This window comes from Oncorhynchus mykiss, chromosome 3 (genome assembly GCF_057628025.1).
Source record: "Oncorhynchus mykiss isolate SJ-2025 chromosome 3, ASM5762802v1, whole genome shotgun sequence".
NCBI classification, from domain to species: Eukaryota; Metazoa; Chordata; class Actinopteri; order Salmoniformes; family Salmonidae; genus Oncorhynchus; species Oncorhynchus mykiss.
The window spans coordinates 39,211,949-39,231,271 of NC_143024.1; the positions used below are offsets into that span (position 1 = coordinate 39,211,949).

The window sequence follows — 19,323 nt, forward strand, 5'->3', positions numbered from 1 at the left end:
GCACAAACAGATCTGGGACCAGGCTACCTCTGAAGCAGTCCTCAAATAAAAAAATGAGGGCAGCTAACAGAAAGGATTTGGTGGTGCTGGGTAAACACATGGAGGTCTGGTCTGGTTCTCTGCAAGGCCCCCTGACGTTTAACGTTAGGAAACACTCACATCAGCATCAAAGCCGTGGATGGTAGATCCCTGCCAGGTTATCGCCTACTTTCCACAGGCCAGCCACATTTTTTTAGAAACCCTTTGATGTCTAACAGGTAGAAACCTTTCATTTGTAGTATTGTACATTTGGAAAAGCAACATTTTGTGGCAGTGTATTTCCATCAATATAACTTGATATCATCCAATTCAAACGGACTGAAACTAGGTGTTTGGTTTGTTTATCCCAGAAAGGAGAGGAGCAACCGAAAACGTGAACATGTGTTAAAAACCTGGTCCTACGAACCAATAACAGGATGTAACAGCAGGCTCTGTAGTCAGCCCTGACTGACACACACAGACAGACAGGATACCTATTGTTCTCCTCAGAGAGAGAGAGAGAGAGAGAGAGAGAGAGAGAGAGAGAGAGAGAGAGAGAGAGAGAGAGAGATAGTTGGATGGGAGAAGGGTTTGGAGGAAAGAGCCAGGCAAAGACAGAAAGACAGAGAGAGGGGGAAGAAAGGTAGACAGAGAGAGAATTAGAGAGAGGGAGAGAGAAAGAGATAGGTATACAGGCAGAGAGAGAGAAAAGAGAGAGAGGGAGACAGAAACGGAGAAAAGGAAGCAGTTGTCCATGGACGTCTCAACCTGACCACCCAGACTTAGAGCATCAGGCCACAGTCTCCTTTGTGTTGTCTGTAAACAGGACCTGTTGCAACTCCCTCAGGGTTCTATATGCTCAGGATGCTAAAATTATTACCACAGGCAGCCTCTTGAGCTAATGTGAAAAATGAGATGTCTGTCAAAGGCCAGACAACATCAAAACACTGACTCACTCACTCTTTTCCATCAGACATTCCTAAAACAACTATTTACAGAAGGTTTCTTTCTTCTCAAAAGTAGTTGTTAGCCTACTGTAAACAACAGGTTGCCTGTACCCATGAAATGGTTAGCTAAGTTTGTAAGAATTAAGACTACACTTATGCAATGTTAAAGAGTGGATGAAGTCATCATGTACTGTTTCTGTGAGACAGAAACAGTCCATTATGGTATACAGAAATGTGTGCTGCTTAATGGAGCCAAAAAAACTATAAAAAATGAAACATTTTTGTTGCACAAATATGACTTTATTCTTAAAATGTTCGGTGTACAACATCATACACATTTCTCTTTGGAATAAAAACGGAACCTCTCATATATGGAAAATAGAACATAGATCAAAAAATGTACAGAGCCGTTTTGTAAACATGCAAGAGAACAGTTTTCTCCGAGGAGTTTCCAACACGAGTCCAGTTTAAAGGGGTGGTCCAGTTGGTTTGGGCGCAATGCTACATACAGAGAGAAAATGCTATGGCTCTAAAAGGGGATTGGTTGTTGATTTATTACATAGCCCATCATGTGACCCTCCTCAGGTCCAATATTACTCCACCCAATGCCTCTCTCTGTCTCTCCGGGTCACATTCTAACCCGTACATACCACCTGTGGACCTTCAGTTAATTTTTCAGGGGTATCTCTGGGAGAACTCTGATCAACGTGACATTTTCATTTAGATAAAAGGGGCATCAATGACAGATTGATGAAGTGAGGTAGGATCTATGGCTATTAGAGGTAGAGGGGGAGAGAGGGAGTTCTTACCCCCCTTTACCATCCTCCCTCAGGCCTGGGGTCTCCTGTGGGGGAGAGCCAGATGACCATTGGCCCCAGGGGGAGATGAACCCCAACCCCCACCCTCGAGGGAGTCTGGGGGACTCTGTAAACGTCAGCTCTGTGAAGGTGTCACTCTCAAATACTTGGCAACCTGATAGATCATGGTCCCTTAGACTTTGAACACCTACTAAGGTGAAATCTGTTACATGAAAATAGAAACAAAATAATCTTTGTTTGGTGAGGAATTTAAAATGCCCTTGAAGTTAATATTTTGTGGAAGCGAAGTAAAAAAGCAACTTTATTCCACAAGGAATTGACCAGTTATCCAGTAAAAGAACACTTTATCACACTTTAATTTCTACCTGCAATGGCAACAAGGTAGCTTACACAGTGGCAACAGGGGTGAAGGCAATGCAGAGTTTGCTGCCAGCCAATTACATAGCAGTAGCTGTCAAATAACAATTGTATCACAACTAACGTATCAGTGGTCAGTAGCTGCTGTGTCAGAGTTACCTCTCCTTGGGGTAAGGTTCAGGTGATGTATGATCAAAATAACCGACCCTGCGTCCCTCCTTGTCAAATACCACTGTCCCGGCATTACTGCCTCTAGAGTATTATGCTCAGTGTTTAATGGGTGAGGATTCTCTCTAAAAAGTCCAAGCTGTTTCTCTTTCTCTCTCTCACTCGTTGCCTCTCTCTCACACTTCTCGTCCAGTTCAGTGCATTAACAACCCCACAGGGGTCCCTCGCGTGCCTGTTCCAACGCCTGCGTTTTAAGAAGGAAAAAAAAGAAAAGCTACACACAAACTAAACTGGCACAGTTCGGAATGAGGTACTCACGGTTCACTCCAGTTCAGAAAAAAACCCCTCTGTGGTTTTCCATTCTAAATTATTGATATGTTCGAGAGAAGAGTGTAGGGTTGTGTTGTTGCGCGTCCACGGCACTAAATACAGCCTCATCTGTGCCTGTTCTTTTCTCACTGATGCGCCTTATTGTTGGTTGTAGAGTCAGAGCGGAGCTTAGGGGGGGCTGTCAGTCACTATAGATCCGACAATACCTACTGGTTAGGATAGGGAGTGGGTGGGACAGCCGTATCCAACACAATCACACACTCACTGACAAAACGTATGCAGGGGTAAATGATTCCACTTGAAAATAAGGTGTAGGCCATCCACACCCCTCACACTTCCCATAGGACCTATAAATACAGCATATCAACCTGGGAGAAGACTAAGGATTACGGCACAATAACAAAGTCTCTGTCCTTCAGGGGAACATGTCTTCTTTTAGAGAAGTGGTGTCTAAACAGTGGACTCTTTGGGCCCCTCCTGTGCTGCGTTCTTGCAGCTGTAGAGCCACTTGATGACACGGGCATTCCTCTCGATGATTGACACCCCCGTAGTCAGCTTCTCGGCCACCTCCTCCTGGAAAAGCCCTGCCTCTCCTGAGTGGCGGGAGAATTCGCTGGGCTCCGAGCCACCGCCCCCTCCCCCTATGCTCCTCAGCACCAATGAGAGTGTGTCTACGTCGCTGATCCCACCCAGGAAGTTCTCAGGCCCCAGCCGGTCCACCATGTCCAGGTCCAGCCCGCAGTAGTCAAAGAAATGCTCCTGGTCAGACAACGCCACTGAGCATCGCAGAAGTAGATCTGACTTGGAGCGTTGTAGTCCTGAACGCAACCGCGGTGGTGGTGGTGGCGGCACCCGCTTCCAGATGTCCGCCTCGTTGTCAGTGTGGTCACTTACATCATTGCCCTTGGTGATGCCATTGCCGTTTCTGGTACCATTGGTAGTGCCATTGCTAACACAGCTAACACCATTCTTAGTCCGCTCCGATGTACAGCTGAAGCCAGGGCTGGGAAGCGGTGAGCGCTCGTGGTCTGTCTTACTGGATCTCCGGCTACCTGGCCCTACCTGTCCCCCGTCCACGGTGTCCTTGTCATTGGTCCAAGACATGCGTGAGTCACCATCCCGCGACAAAGCCTTCTCCTCGCTGATCACCATCTTCTGGGTGCCCCCCTCGCCCCCGCCACTCTTCTCCCGCATGGAGCCCTGGAAGAGGCGGCGGACAAAGTTGTACCCCTTTATCTCCATGTTGGAGTTCCCCAATATGATGCCACCACTAGGCAGGATTTTGCACTCTTTCTTCTGCCGGTAGATGACCAGGGAGTCAGGACGCAGCATGCGCTTACCGGTGCTCCTCCTCAGGATGGGGGCACTGTGAGGGGCTACCAGGGGTATGGAGGGTGGAGTCCAGGGGTTTCTGGGGCTGGGTGGGGTCACCTCGTTGGCGTTACTCCTGTTCCGTGCTTCCACATCCACCGACGTCCTCCGATTCTCCTTCCTCGAGTCATCATTCTCGTTCTCATCTCGTACGGTGAGGGGGGCGGTCAGGGTGGTGAAAGGAGCAGAGGATCGGCGGGGTGGCAGTCGTGGTGTGAGGCACCCAGGCACGGTGTGGGGACGACGGTGTGGAGGAGGTGGTGTGCAAGGCACCAGGACTGGCTCCTGTTTGGTGTTAATGACCTGCTGGCTCTTAACATACTTGGCCTTGTCTGCCTCGAGTCTCTCTACAGCGCTGATGGAACGGCCCTGGCCCCCACCCTCCATCTGCCTACGCAGGTAGTCTGGGCCCTTGTTGAGGAGCCTCAGAGGTGAGGGGGATCCTATGGGTGTTAACGGCTTCATGGTGCTCCACCTTTCTGGGTAAAGACATCAAAACAGCAGCCCCAAAATGGCTGCCTTCTCCTGCTGCTAGTTGCCAAAGGTGTTCCCCCTGAATCTATTGTTGTACCTTTCAAGTTCTAGTCTGGTGTGAGCTTTTCAGTAAGCTTTCTGCTTTAGAACTAAAGCATAGCAGCTCCCATCCTCACTCACAGTTCCTGGATCTCTCTACTGAGGAAATAACTAGGTGGCAATTCTGTGACCACAGAGGCCAAGTTTGTTGTGGAGCTTTCTATAGATAGCTTATAGTCTCTTTCTGGGCACTATTGGAGCCCAGACAAATTGATATCTCTATCCAGTATTTACACAGGAATTTGGATAAATGGGCAGGGTGCAGGGAAATCCTGTTGCCATTGGCCAACAGCACTCCCAAATGGGACGTTCTCCTGCCCACAGCGCAGCAGAAATAGCAGGCAGAGTTCACTTTGAAAGGGTTACTATTTTTCACCCCCCCCTTACTTTCTTGTTCTCTCTGTCGGTCTCTCTCTGAGCGATCACTCCTTTTCCATTGATCTTTTCTCTGAAGGTTAAACCTGGGAAATGAGATATAACGGCCACAAATATTTGCTTGGTGAAGGCAGGCAGTCTGAGGGACGCTGGGTCGAGAGATGCCTATTTGTTCGGCCGCCGTCGTGGTTGAGGTGACCTGAGGGTGGGCGGCACCGGGACACTTCTGACGTTGACGGACGGATGAAGGACTTGCCCTTGTCCTCACCTGCACCCACAGTCCCCTGAGAGAAAAACATCAAAAAAGAGAGGTGTTAGCACGGCCTGCTTTTCTCCAGGGCTGCAGAGACGGAGAAACAGAGAGAGACCATATGGCAGAGAGGGACAGTGTTCTCTAAAGCTCACTCTGAGCTCCTTTTGCACTCTGGAATGAGTCCTGTGTCTGCCAGGAAAGAGCTGGGCCAAGCTCCCACGCATGCACTGAGCTGACTGCTATTGGGAATACACAAAACATGCCAATCCAAGTTTTACGAGGAATTGAATATCTTGAAGGCTACAATAGGAATAGGAATCATACTTCTGCATTGATATTCACAGCACCCTGTAGCTGTGAGAGTGTGTCTGTGTGTCTATGTGCTCAAGGGGAAGGAGCTCAACACATCTCCCGAAACGATTTCTCCTCAACATGCAAGGTTGACAGAAAAGAGGCATCGCTCCTAATATAAAATTGCATAACCAGCTGTGATGAGTTGAACCACATTTGCATTCCTAAACGGTTGTACGGATTGCTTCGCTAACGCAAGACCATCAAACCAATACACCTCCAACGCAATAACTCTCTCACAGTTGCGGTGAGGCAGCTTGTTCTCCAAATTAGCGAGCCCCAATGAAAGATACATTCAACTTTAAAACAAAAGTAACTGGAGTTGTTTGAAGTGGTACATATCTCAGTTACATGTTGCATAGAAAGAGAAGTCTGTTATTTTTAGGGGAACGCATTGCGATGACTTGGGAGTAAGGAAGGGAGGGGTTGTCTATAGGTTGTGTGTCTATAACGGGATGGTGTACCTAAACCAAGGAGGGTGCTCTCTATGATTAACCTGTGTGCATGTGTGTGTCAGCACGTGGCAATAAGGCCCTGCCCAGTAAATTAAAATGTTTGTCTGCAGAGTTGGTTTGCAGATTATCCGGCCTTTTGGAGAGCCCACATTCTGTTACTTTTCATATGTAAAAACAGAAGGCCCATTTAAAAAAAAAATCTTTATTTAACTAGGAAAGTCAGTTAAGAGCAAATTCTTATTTCACAATGACGGCCTACCCCTCCTCTAACCTGGACGATGCTGGGCCAATTGTGCACTGCCCTATGGGACTCCCGATTACGTCCGGTTGCGATACAGCACGGGATTGAACCAGGGTCTGTAGTGACACCTCCAGCACTGAGATGCAGTGGCTTAGACCGCTGCACCACTCGGGAGCCTACATAGGCTACCATGTGGGGTATAGCAGTAGAAAGACCTCGTCTGTAAACCCCAGAACTGCAACAAAAACCTGGGGGCACAGGTGGTGACTGTTTTTCATTTACTTTCCTTCAAAAAGTATTAAGAAACTGTCCCAGAGAACCAAACATGCTCCTTCTGCTGTGTGACAGCTGAAGAGTCAGAGTGGTATTGTTCTCAGAGTGGCCTGAGGTGCGATACAAATAAGTCTATTTTGGCACTTAGTTTTTATGAGGCAAAACAATGTGTGACCTCCTGGCAGGAAAAGGATCTATGTCTGTGGTTTTGTGTACACATTGCATAATAGTATAAGGTTAGTATGTTGGTACGGTTCAATAGCAAAGAAACAGAGGCACTTTGCAAACAGCAAGTACTTTCCATAAGGATCCTAGCCCTAATGATCACCAAAACAAACCCTCAAGACTTTAAACTAAGTCCTACGAATTTGTGAAAAAGCTAACTACTGGCAGCATGACATGAAAACGGGGCTTACCTCCCTACCTCTGTCGTTTAAGTTGGCTCACTACCGTTCAACCTCCACACCTAGATGGCCTACTACTATAAATTCCGTCTAGAGAGGAGGGGGGATGGCTACACTTTCCAGATGTCAAGCAGGCAAGGCCCGGGAAAGGTACCCATTGTTTGGAATAAGACAAACATCAACAGGTGTCAGAGGAAAGAGTCTAGACAGGGGTAAAAACAGGGGTAAAAACAGAAAGGGTAACTCTTTATTTGTATGGTCCATCTACAGATGCTCTGCAGACGATCAGTGACCTTTCAACCAACTAACCCAAATTCTAAATCTAACCCTAACATTAGCAGGCAGTTGCCTAGTTTGTTGATAGTTTGACCATCTGTATCTACAGATGGACTATCCAGACCGTCCAATAAAGTGTGACTACAGAAAGTAAGAGGGGATGAAAAATGTAGCGTAACTAAGGGTAACGGTGGTGGAGGTGGTGGGGGCGCCATATTTACTACACACCGTTCTTCCGGAGCATATGTGCTCCATCAGACAGTAGGATTGCCGTTTCAACTGGCAGGATCAGGACACTGGAGCGTAAAGCAAGATTAGTGCCTGGCCTAGGAACTCAAACATGGGGTACTGATGACAGGCAGCCTCTAACCCTCCATGGAAGTGTGAGTTCTTCAATCCAATCTGAATACGAGTTCTATAGAGTTTGTGGCATGGAGTAGATCCTGGTTTTAGTGATGACCAATGGAAGACAAAAACGGGTGACCACAGGATGTTGGAGTCAAGAGTTAAGCAAATAGTAATATTATATGACAAAACAAGGGAGAATGTTCCGTATATGAAAGTATAACTCCAGAGACCATACATCTTTTGAAAACCACTGTCTTTTTACCACTCAGACCAAGTTCAAAAACCGTGTTCCCCGCTGAGATTGACTGTGTTCATTTGAATGTTCTTCTGTTGTTTGAAATGTAAACGTCTTCTGAAGGCATTGTATTCATTGGATGGGACACGAGCCATTTAAAGAGAGCCAGCCAGTCTCTGATAAGAGGTTATCTCTTGCTCTGAGCACTGTGAGTAGTATCACAGAGAATAATTCATAGATCAGTGTGAATCACAACGCTAGCCGTTGGTTGTTTGGGACACTATTTATTACTTACAAGCATAGTCCATGCAGACAGTCGCCCAAATGTAAGTTTGCTCATATTTCTTCTGGACACACATGGTGATTGATAACTGAGAGAAGTAGTAGAAATACACAGGTTTCAAGCCACAGAGTAAGAAAACAGGTTGGATCTGAAAACACAGGGTGAGGTCAGTAGACCAGGTTGACGCTTTCGCACGTGCGCACACATACACCGTGAGAGTGAGGGGGTGATCCCAACCTGGATTTACACACAGACAACAGCCTCCAGTAACTCCATTGACTCTTATGAGACTAATTAGTACCCAGCACCCTTTACCGTGATCCTCCCTCTTTTGAAAAGCGTGTGACGGCCACAGTAGAACGTTTCTCCCATTACACTGCATCGCCCCTGCTCCCGCTCTGGCTTCCCCCTTCTCTCACAATGGGTAAATATGAACCTCTTCTGTACCCCTCTCCTCTCCCTGGCTTTCATACGTCACTGTCCATCTCTCATCTTTTTCTACCCCACTCGCACTCTCTCTCTCTCTCTCTCTCGCTGTAATTGTCTCACTCTCCCCCCCTCTCTCTCCTGCTTTCTTTCTCTCTGTTTTTCCCTCCCACCCTGTCATTTCCCCCCTCTGTCTGCCCCCTCTCTCTCTCTCTCCCTCTCTCTCTCTCCCTCTCTCTCTGTGAAGCTGCTCGCCCGCCTGCAGGGAAGGCTTAACCAGGCGCCCCCATGTAGCCTATAAGAGGAAGCAGATGTTTTGTGTCATGCTGCATCTGGGCCGGACAGACAACTGTCCGGCCCAGTGCGAGCGCGAAAAGGGTCCGACGTTCCGTGATCACCAGGGTCGCATTGCGGTTGTGTGCACAACAAATGGATCCGGCTCACTCAATTTTGCTTTTAATCAATGCTATTATTTGGGATACTTGGTTGATGAGTATGACCCAGGTTAGATAAACCAAAAGCAAAGGTCATGCCTATATGTCTCTCACTCCAGAGCTCAGAGGACAGACCTAATAAAAAAATTTAAAAAATTCAATTGATTGTTAATTTAGCTACTGTTTCAAATACAAATGGTGCTAGAGGTTAACTATATGAGTTAGCAAAGACATTCGACTAGGAAGGGTTAAAGGGCGCTGTTGATTACTCTGGTGGGGAAGATAAGGCTCCAACCCAGAGAGTGTTTGTTTGGTTCATGAGGACTTCCTCGTCTACCCACCAATGAAACAGCTAGAGTCCAGAGGTAACAAAGCATATCCAAAGGAAACCGGCTGTCCTCAGTTTAGAAGGTTAAAACAAGTTCCACTTTGAAATATGCATTCAGAGGGATAAAACACAAGAGAAGAGGTACATCAATTCTCGGAGAGACCCCCTTTGAAGCATTTTAAAAATGTGCTGACCCTCTTTACACCTGTCAAAGAAATGAGGGGCATCTGCTGTGAACTATCTATCAGCAGAAGGGTAATCTCTCAATCTTCACCCCTATATTTTCTGCTTTCTCTTTCTCCTGTATTCCCCTTTTCTTTCTGTCTTTTGAAACACCTGGCTCCTCTCTGTAGGTTGAAACAGGCAGAAGCTGGAAGACCATCACCATTGGACTCCAACTTTATAAAATTGTAACATTTTAACCAGGACCTATTCAGGATTCTCTTGCGGCATCTGTAGATTCTATGGACGCACAACACGCCCAGGTTGACAGCGCCATGTGTGAACATAAAGACGATGACTATTAATGGTCCAAATTAACGGTTCAACCCTGTTCGGTCATTAACCAGCACCACAGAAACATCTCTAGAGGGTATGTTCTGAGGATGGACAGAGAATTGGCTCTTCTAGGGCCGCAGACATTGGATTATTAATGGCTCTAAACAATGGCTCTCTCTGGGTCTGGTAGATAAGAAGGGAAAGACCTGGACCACTCCATCTCATTAGCTGGGGGAGGACAAAAAACAACAACATGACAATAAAAAATAACAGAGATGGAGCCAGGGGGACAAACACCCCTCCACTGGCCCAACAGACAAAGCCAGTGACACACCGTAAATCCAATCACAATTGTGAGGCTTCAAGTGCCATCAGGCCATTAGCTACTTGATGTATGGTTGTGGGGCAGGAGGTGGGGGATGTTGCAGGGTGGGGTGGGGACCTCAGACCCCTCCACTGTCATGCAGGGGGGCATCAGGTCACAAGGGGGACGACTTAAGGGACCGCCACCTCAATAGACCTCCTCCCAACCATAAAATAGATGAGATGGCCACTTAACTCACTGAATGTGGCTCTTTTGTCATTCAAAGTTAATCACTGGAAGACAGTGAGTGGAGAGTCGAAGCCTATAAGTGCGAAATAGAGACAGCCTGTACAGACGAAAGCAATCTGTCCTGCTCTGTATTATTTTATTTTTTTAAATGAACCTTTATTTAACTAGGCGAATCAGTTAAGAACAGATTCTTATTTACAACGACGACAGTGGGTTAACTGCCTTGTTCAGGGGCAGAACAACATATTTTTACCTTGTCAGCTTGGGGATTTGATCCAGCAATCTTTCAGTTACTGGCCCAACCCCCTAACCACTAGGCTACCTGCCGCCCCCTTTACAGTATGTACAGTATGTAAGTCAAATATTTATATTAGCCTATTCAAGGTTGGGAAAGTCCTACAAGTCTTAGGCTAATTACAAAAACCTGAAGTACAGAACGTCGCTTTAAAAAAAAGCGTCCTTGATTAGCTACTCAAAGGACCACACAGACTACGTGATTGTGGCACTGGAGGTGCAAGACTGCCGGCCCTGGTCAACCTCTTATCAGCTCTCACACCCCTGCAAAACTAATAAAGGTTGAAACGGTTGAGATAAGACGGCCAGACTTCCTCGACTATTCTAACTTCTAACTTTTTTTCCGACAGCAGGAGCAGGCACCCCCTCTGGTTGAGCTGATAACCACAGCACACTTGACCTACAGCATGTAACCCAATGACTCAATACGGACTGTTTGTGTGTTACACATTTTAGGCCTAATGCATGGAAAAAGACAATTAAGCATGCGTTTTGCCCACATAGACAATTCCACAGATGCAGAAAAAACATAGCTCTCTTCATTGGCCTTTCAGTATTACATACATTCAGATATCTTTCCATGTAACTTTGATTTGTGGTGAGGGACACGTCCCCCCTGTCCTTAGTGGAAGTTACTGCCATGGATGCACCCCGTGTTCCACTCTGGCACCATCCCCAGCCCCGGACTCCCTAGTAACCCATGCCACATTATAGTGACACCTGATCCACTCTCTGTCTACAGCTCAGTGGTGGAATGTTAAGCCTCTGCTATGACGACTCACGGTTGACGAGTGAACCACTGAAGGGTGAGCTCATACACACGGAAGGAGAACATGTATACTGGGAACCTATCAAGAAAATGTTGGGAAATGTATTACATATTACAATAGTCCTTCTGGTCAGGAACTTGGGGGATGCAGCTGAGGTCAAAAGGGAGATGGGAGAGGTTGGGGGGGGGTGTGCATGCTTGCTTGTGGTTATGTGGGGCCTCCATCCCAGGTCTGGATATGTTGGTGTACATATTCTGAGCAATGACCACCACTATTACACCTATAAATGCCAACATGTCTTTATGTAACTAAACAAAACAAACCCTCTGTCAAATATACTGCTGAATGCTGTATATGAGAAAGAACCCTTTTGAGTAGCAGAGAGCATCCCCCCAAACCTCCCAAATACACCATCCTGGGGTTGTATACACAGTACTGTACACACACATACATCTGGGCACATCCCCTGGAGTGTTAAATTATGAAGGCTGTTCTGCCGGAGTAAGCCCTCATTAAGCTCTCAGCTGGTGTCAAAGCTCTATCTAGAGCTCTTGCTGGAGACGAGCCAGATGTTTGATTTCAACAAGTCGGAAGAATTCGCCCTCTCTGAAGCAGCAAATGCCAGTTTCTAGTGGTTTCATGGGGTTAAAAGAGAGTTTGAGGCATGCGGCCCATTTGCAGAACCCGTAAGGGAATGTCTAACAAGATGAGAGGTTTCATGTCTTTTCTCTTTCTACTTTGTGTCAGTACACAAAATACACTTTGTCAGTGCTGCAGTTGTTCATGTAACCATGTATCGACTTAATAAAAGGCAGACTATTTAGATGCTACATTATATAATAAACAACTAAGTTTAGCACAGCTGGGCATCTTGTGTGTTAGTTCTGTCGAAACGTTGAGGGTGTCTGCATTTGCAGCCTCTTAGCACTCTAAATAGAAAATAACGGGGACCACAAAACATTCTCACAGAAGTCTTACAATGTTGCTGGGATGTTCCCACTAGACCTTTTTCTCTGTAAAAGCATCATCCAAGTGTTGAAGGGGGGAGTCCTCCAGCTATGCCTCCCTCCCCAAACATCAAGTCATCTCCGAACACACTGATACATCCTAGCCAACCACCGTGCCAGAGGGCACCCCCTACCACCCCTCACAGTCTCACACTTTCCATTGATTAGCTATCTGTCCCCGTATGGATGAACCATGGCCTGAATACGATGTACCAACCTACAATGTAGGCTACCAGTCACTTATCACCAACCCACCACCAACGAGACGGCCACAGTTATCAACTGAACGGAAAAACCAATACGACTCGATTAGCTTACATTTCAACTTACCCGGGGGAAAATAGAGAATGTCAGCTAATGTGTTTTTCATATTTCCCTGCGAAAACATGCCACATTTACAGAGGCCCACCAAGCACTGACCACTTACGACTTGCCCTACTTTTTTGTATTTTTCGGATATTTCCGAACCGAATAAAGGAGTCAACCATGGGGAAAACTAGATGAGGCTTAAACCTCTCAAACACAGTCCCGGAACAAGGCCCAGTGTTTTCCTTCCTGTCATATGTACTCTTAGTGTGTCACCTCTACTGAACCTGCCAGCTGTCTTCACTCATTACCCAGTCGTCAGCCTACGTCTCCACAAACAGGCCCCAAGTGCCACAGAAATAGACCCCTCGTTCCTCCTCCTTGCCCTGTCAGAGTCACCAAGACTCCCCATAGTGAGTCGGATGGAATGGATGGCAGTCTCGGAGGCCGTATCCAGCACTGCCGTGTCCTCTTAATTGAAGGGTCCAGACTGTCATGCGTCAGCGACTGAGTGAATATTACTATGGGTGATTCTGATCACTATGGGTGATTCTGATTGGATGTGGCAGAGCCACCGAGGTACCCAGCAGGGCTGTGAACAATTACAGGGATGTGAGAGAGAGAGGAGCTCCCACAGCTGTCACCACGACACAGGGGACCAGTAGGAGATGGAGGGGCGGACCACCTTTCATGATTTAGTTAGCAATGATTCATTATTTATTGGGTTAGGGGCTGATAGAGATGGGTCTATGGATGCTACAGTGGGAGGGTGGTTGAGAATCGTGAAAATTACTAGATTCATAGGTATAATTATCTGATTTGTGCCTCCGATGAAGATTCTGGAGGGGCACTTTTAGCTAATGCACTCTTATAAAAAAGGGTCCCCATAGGAGAACCCTTTTTGGTTCCAGGTAAGAACCCTTTTGGGTTTCATGTAGAACTCTCCGTGGAAAGGGTTTTACATGGACCCCAAAAGGGTTCTACCTGGAACCAAAAGGGTTCTATCTAGAACCAAAAAGGCTTCTTCAAATAGTTATTCTATGGGGACAGCCAAAGAACCATTTTAGGTTCTAGATAGCACCTTTCATTTTTAAGAGTGAAGGGCTGGGAATTGCCAGGGATAGGACATTTATCGGGATTTTCAGGATTCTATATGTATTGTAATTAGATGCTGCGATTTGACTGCGATTCGATGATCCAAACATATTGCTCATCATATATCTGCAGTAGGGGGAGCCATGAGGGATTTGTTTTAATCAGTTATGGAAATAAAATAGCTGAAAACAAATTGGCTCACTATTTAAAAAGGAGATGGAGAACAAGCCATGAAGGAAAAATACAGGAGTTCTGGAACAGGTGCAGCCCAAAACACCAATGTGGTTTTTGAATAAAATAGTTTGTACATGTTGTGGAAATGACTTACTGAAAGAAACTACAATAAATAAGCATCCTCAAGGAAAGATGAAGCCCCTGATGAAACTTTGTGCACAAAGTCCTCTGTTAGGTGCATTTCTAGTTTAGCTTCGGAGGAAGCTAGCTGTCTCAAAAGCACCTCCTCAAACACAACACATTTAAAGGAACAATAAAGTCAAATTATAAGCTCCGATTCTGACAGTTTGTGTGAAGACTGAGGGTGTTTGAAGTCTCACACAGCAGTGATTGTCAAATGTCTCACAACAGCTGCCTCTCATTCTCTCATACACACTCTCTCTCCCTCACATACACACACACACACACACACACACACACACACACACACACACACACACACTCATAGTGCCAGGGGGAAGGTGATGTCACTTACAGGACCCTTTACCCTCTAATTAGGAACCTGAACTTCCCTCCGTAACTAGGGGGCTTCACCTTCTGTAACTAGTGGGCTGTACATGGCAACCATGCAACGGGAAAGGGTTTTGGCAAAAAAAATGTCTTATTTTTATTTTGGAGAGTACAGTATGACTGACACACACAAACCAATGATTTTCATTTGGGGAAATTACTTGATTACAAGACTGGTCTGTGAGAGAAAACATAAAAGTTCAGTGAAAAGTTTCATGAACTTTAAGTGATAAGAAACACATGAGGGGCCTATTGTGAACTAAAACCATGAAAGGCCCTGAGGCTTCCACTATATTGCAGCAGATCAGATTGATGTGGGTCAACACCAATGAGATTATACATGTGGGGAGTCTCAAAAAAGAGTGTAAAGATAAATGACAGAGAGAACTGAAGAATGAGACTGAAATAATGCAGAAATAATAAGAGCATGTGTCCCATAAGTGGCTCAGCCCGGTCCTACACCAGGGCATACATGGGTCAATGGCATACCGCTGGTAAGTTTAAACTGCTATTTGTCAGTCTAGAACGCAATGTGTGTATTTCTACGTAATGTGTGTGTGTGCTGCTGTATGAACACGTGGCTATGCATTCACACACACAAACCTCCAGAAAAGGTCACTGTGGGCAGTGTGACATTTTGGGCCCTGACTCGACCTGCTGCTGCCACCAACACCGCGGGTGATCTGAGCCGTTTAACCCGCGGAGGCCCGGCCCATGTTATATTTAATCTTAGTCATCCTACTGATGTCAGGGCTCCTGTTGGAGGTTGGCTTTGCCTGCTCTCTGCTCTGTTTGTGCCGCTGGGCCTGCCGTAGCAGAGCACAACTTCCTGCCTGTCTGCTCTGGTGGGATCAACTTCAAAGACAGACAACAGCCTTATTACAGCGGCTAAATTAGCAGTGTGTGAACCCACTGCCATAGGTGAAAAATACACTACAGATGTTTACAACTGTTCCATGATGCCAGACTGTTAATTTGCAGGTAGTCAGTCAGATCACTGCTGGTTCCCGCAGACTGAAAGCCATGAGCATAGGAAGAGATGACGCATACTGGTGTTCTCATACATGACAGATCTCAAAGGCCAATTACATCAAGGAACTACACAGTTATCTGTATGATGGGACAAGGTTGTCTATGGGTTATAACCTTCCACAAAACACTGGTGAATGTCCTAAATCTGCCAGGCTCCTGTCCTCACAGCCAACAAAGATCACCTCATCTCCAAAGAGCGACCGGGAATAGAAAATGCCACTGAACGTGAGAGACTACTGCCATGACTGTGTATACAATTGCTGAGGAGTCACATTGAGCTTAACATCACGTTAACTGCATTGTGGTGGGGCAGATCATGTCGGTTCACTAGCGAGGAAGTAAGAGCACATTAGCATCATCACTACTGCATGATATACTAGCATAGCTGTCCATGTCCGCATCTTAAAACATGCAACAGCCTGTCAAAATGGAACAACACCACAAAGCTACCACAGTGCATGATTAAAAAATACCTCTGCTGCTTTTCTTTATAATCGGAAAGGGAAACAGACTGCTCTATGGACACGCGTGCGCACGCACACACACACGCACACACACACAAACACACCACAGCACGTGTGTTTGTGGTTGCAAGACAAAAGAGTGCCCTTTGTTTGGTCCAGAACTCCATGTTATATGGACTGACCTTCAGTGGTATATGCTAGTGACTCCACACTAATAATCTACTATCTCCAAATATCAGAACGAGATGGTGGGGGATGAGTAGAACATGGGCCACACAATGCTCTGGCCCAACCCTAGTCTAAGGGAACTTGAGCATCACCCAAGACTTGACTGTGAGATACAATAGGTTTTGACTTTTATCTGGTAAGATTGCATAAGAACCTTGTTGAAGAACCACTGGTTGTGAGATCTCAGGTAGCGCAGTCTTCTGCCCGATGTCTCACTTTTTAGGGCACTTACTTGGCTCATCAGTGTCTATCTAATATCTTCCCTATAGGTTCATTGCCATTGGCCTAATGTCTAAACCAGGTTAGATTACAACCTGAGGCCACATAAAATGTTGCCATTGCAGGTAAACAGATTGCCACACAATGGCTTCAAGGCAACATACACTGAACAAAAATAGAAATGAAACATGTAAAGTGTTGGTCCCATGTTTCATGAGCTGAAAGAAAAGATCCCAGAAATGTTCCATACGCACAAAAAGCACATTTCTCTCAAATGTTGTGCACAAATTTGTTTACATCCCTGTTAGTGAACATTTCTCCTTTGCCAAGATAATCCATCCATCACAGTTAGTGTGGCATATCAAAAAGCTGATTAAACAGCATGATCATTACACATGTGCACCTTGTGCTGGGGACAATAAAAGGCCACCCTAAAATGTGCAGTTTTGTCACACAACACAATGCCACAGATTTCTCAGGTTTTGAGGGAGTACGCAATTTGCATACTGACTGCAGAAATATCCACCAGAGCTGCTGCCAGAGACTTTAATGTTAATTTCTCTACCATAAGCCACCTCCAATGTCGTTTTAGAGAACTGGTCTCACAAAAACAGACCACGTGTATGGCGTTGTGTGGGCGAGCAGTTTGCTGATGTCAAAGTTGTGAACAGAGTTCCCCATGGTGTTGGTGGGGTTATGATATGGGCATGCATAAACTACGGACAACGAACACAATTGCATTTTATCAATAGTACTTTGAATGCACAAAAACACAGTGACGAGATCCCGAGGCCCATTGTGAGGCCTATTTTTTTTAAAGGTATCTGTGACCAACAGATGCATATCTGTATTCCCAGTCATGTGAAAGCCATAGATTAGGGCCTAATTAATTGATTTAAAATGAATGATTTCCTCATATGAACTGTAACTCAGTAAAAATCTATGGAAACATTGTACTCATTCATGGAAAATTCCAGGACTTTACAACGAGATCAGATGTTTTGAAGCTCATCCATAATTTCTTCTCATGCTTTAGTTTTTATCGGGATGAAAATGTGATGGTCCAAGGTAGTATGCCTCTTGTCCAATCAGCGCGCGGATGTTCAATCTTATCAGGAAGTAATTTTACCCGATCTCACTTTTATCTCGACCGTAGTCACAAGCAGTCGTGAAACGGCAGTCTTAACGACTAGAACAGTTCACGGTCGAGTCAGAGGGGCCTTCCTGTATAGGTTACACGTCATATGATGAATTATAGTGCATGTCAACTTCTCCAACAGCGCTGGCCTCAGAGGCTGACAGTTAAACTTTAAAACGCCATGTAGCACTACACAATCCACTTTATGCGCAAAAATACATTACTGGTGCTTGAAGTTTATATAAGGCATATTACATGTGAGGGTATAGCCTATCCATCTGGAATCACAAACTGACTGGCACACTGCCTAAAATAGATGCACAATTATGCTCATTCAAGAATACCAACAGGCAGTGCACCCGGCTTGAAAGTAGCCTACTTTGCGTTTAGTTATGGTGAGGAATTATGGTGCATAATTTTGTATACTCCCGTTTCCAACATGATAAAACAGGCATAAATAAAATGTTTCTCTCAGTGAGGTATTGCTGACCCGTTAGCAAAATAACCTCTCATCCGAGTAACACACCGCCAAGATGCACTGAATGCACCTTGTCACATTGCCCAGGGTTTAATTGTGGTGTACTTGTTAATCACACGTGTCCAAAGTGCGCTCGGCAATTACCCTTAATATTCAGTAACATATATAATAGTCTACAACAGAGTTATACACAAGCTAAGTCCGAACCTATTCTCCCATTTATTCACATATGATCAGGCATAATTTATTGCATTATTTACAGCTCAGATCATAGTTGATCAAACCGTAAATAATATGGAAGTAATTATTGTTAATGCTCAATGTTGAAGGTTATTAATTCACGACACTGATGGAAAGCACACACAAAACGATGGAGGCTATTTTGTATTTAATTTACCTAGTAATAAGATCTACAGTAGGCTAATAAACGGGCATTATAACTTTGTGCTACCCAATCCGTTTAAAAATACATTTCATGCTCACCTTGTGTTGTGTTGCTCTTCATGCATGTGAAGGTGTCCTATCGTTTCTTTCTGTTCTTTCAACCGCTGGGACGGGACATGGATATGTCCGAGTGGTTATCTGCTCCGCTTCTTGTGTAGCCTAGTTTATTGGGCAGATAGTCGGACTGACAGACCGCTAGTGCTGCACGCTTCTTGTCTGCTCTGCTGCGTCCGCTTCTTGCGCAGACTGCCAGAACACGTAGTTTACGTTGTAGCAGCCGTGCGACTCCGTGGCACAATGGTGAGTGGGCAGGTAGGGCGCTGTGCAAACTGACTCCTGTTCAGCCTTTATGTGGGGGTGGGTGATTGGAGGGGGAGGAGATAGACCTTGATTTCATTTTCAGGGCCAGTCAAGTCTTAATCAGAATCAAGATGTTTAGTTAAAGTACTGTACATACATCATCACCGATGATGGACAGGAGAAAGATGATAGGCTTTACCTTACCTAATGTACAATATTGAAGACAAAACAGAACTTGGTATCAGACATTTTTAGATTTGTATGGCTAAAATAGATTTGTGTATGGATGGGCTACTCATTATACATTAAGTGTTATATTTTTCAGAAAGCTACATGATTCACAATTTGGTACTTTACATGTTTCACTCAATATATTTTTGATTAAAGCCACATCCTTGGGTTTGTGTTGGCTGGGAATCCCAAATTCAAAGATAATTGCAGTCATACAATTTAGGGTGGTAGCAGACTGTCTAGACGGCTTCAGAAGAT

The 19,323-nt window shown here is 45.4% G+C and overlaps 1 protein-coding gene across 1 annotated transcript; it reads right to left on the reverse strand.

Moving 5' to 3' along the window:
• Positions 1 to 1,243: 1,243 nt before the first annotated feature.
• On the reverse strand, positions 1,244 to 18,865 carry fam110d (family with sequence similarity 110 member D). Its single transcript, XM_021595258.3, has 2 exons — positions 18,574 to 18,865; positions 1,244 to 5,241 (listed from the first exon to the last, which is right to left on the reverse strand). The coding sequence occupies exon 2, from the start codon at positions 4,472 to 4,474 to the stop codon at positions 3,089 to 3,091; it is 1,386 nt and encodes a 461-aa protein (XP_021450933.1). The 5' UTR covers positions 4,475 to 5,241; positions 18,574 to 18,865; the 3' UTR covers positions 1,244 to 3,088.
• Positions 18,866 to 19,323: the final 458 nt, after the last annotated feature.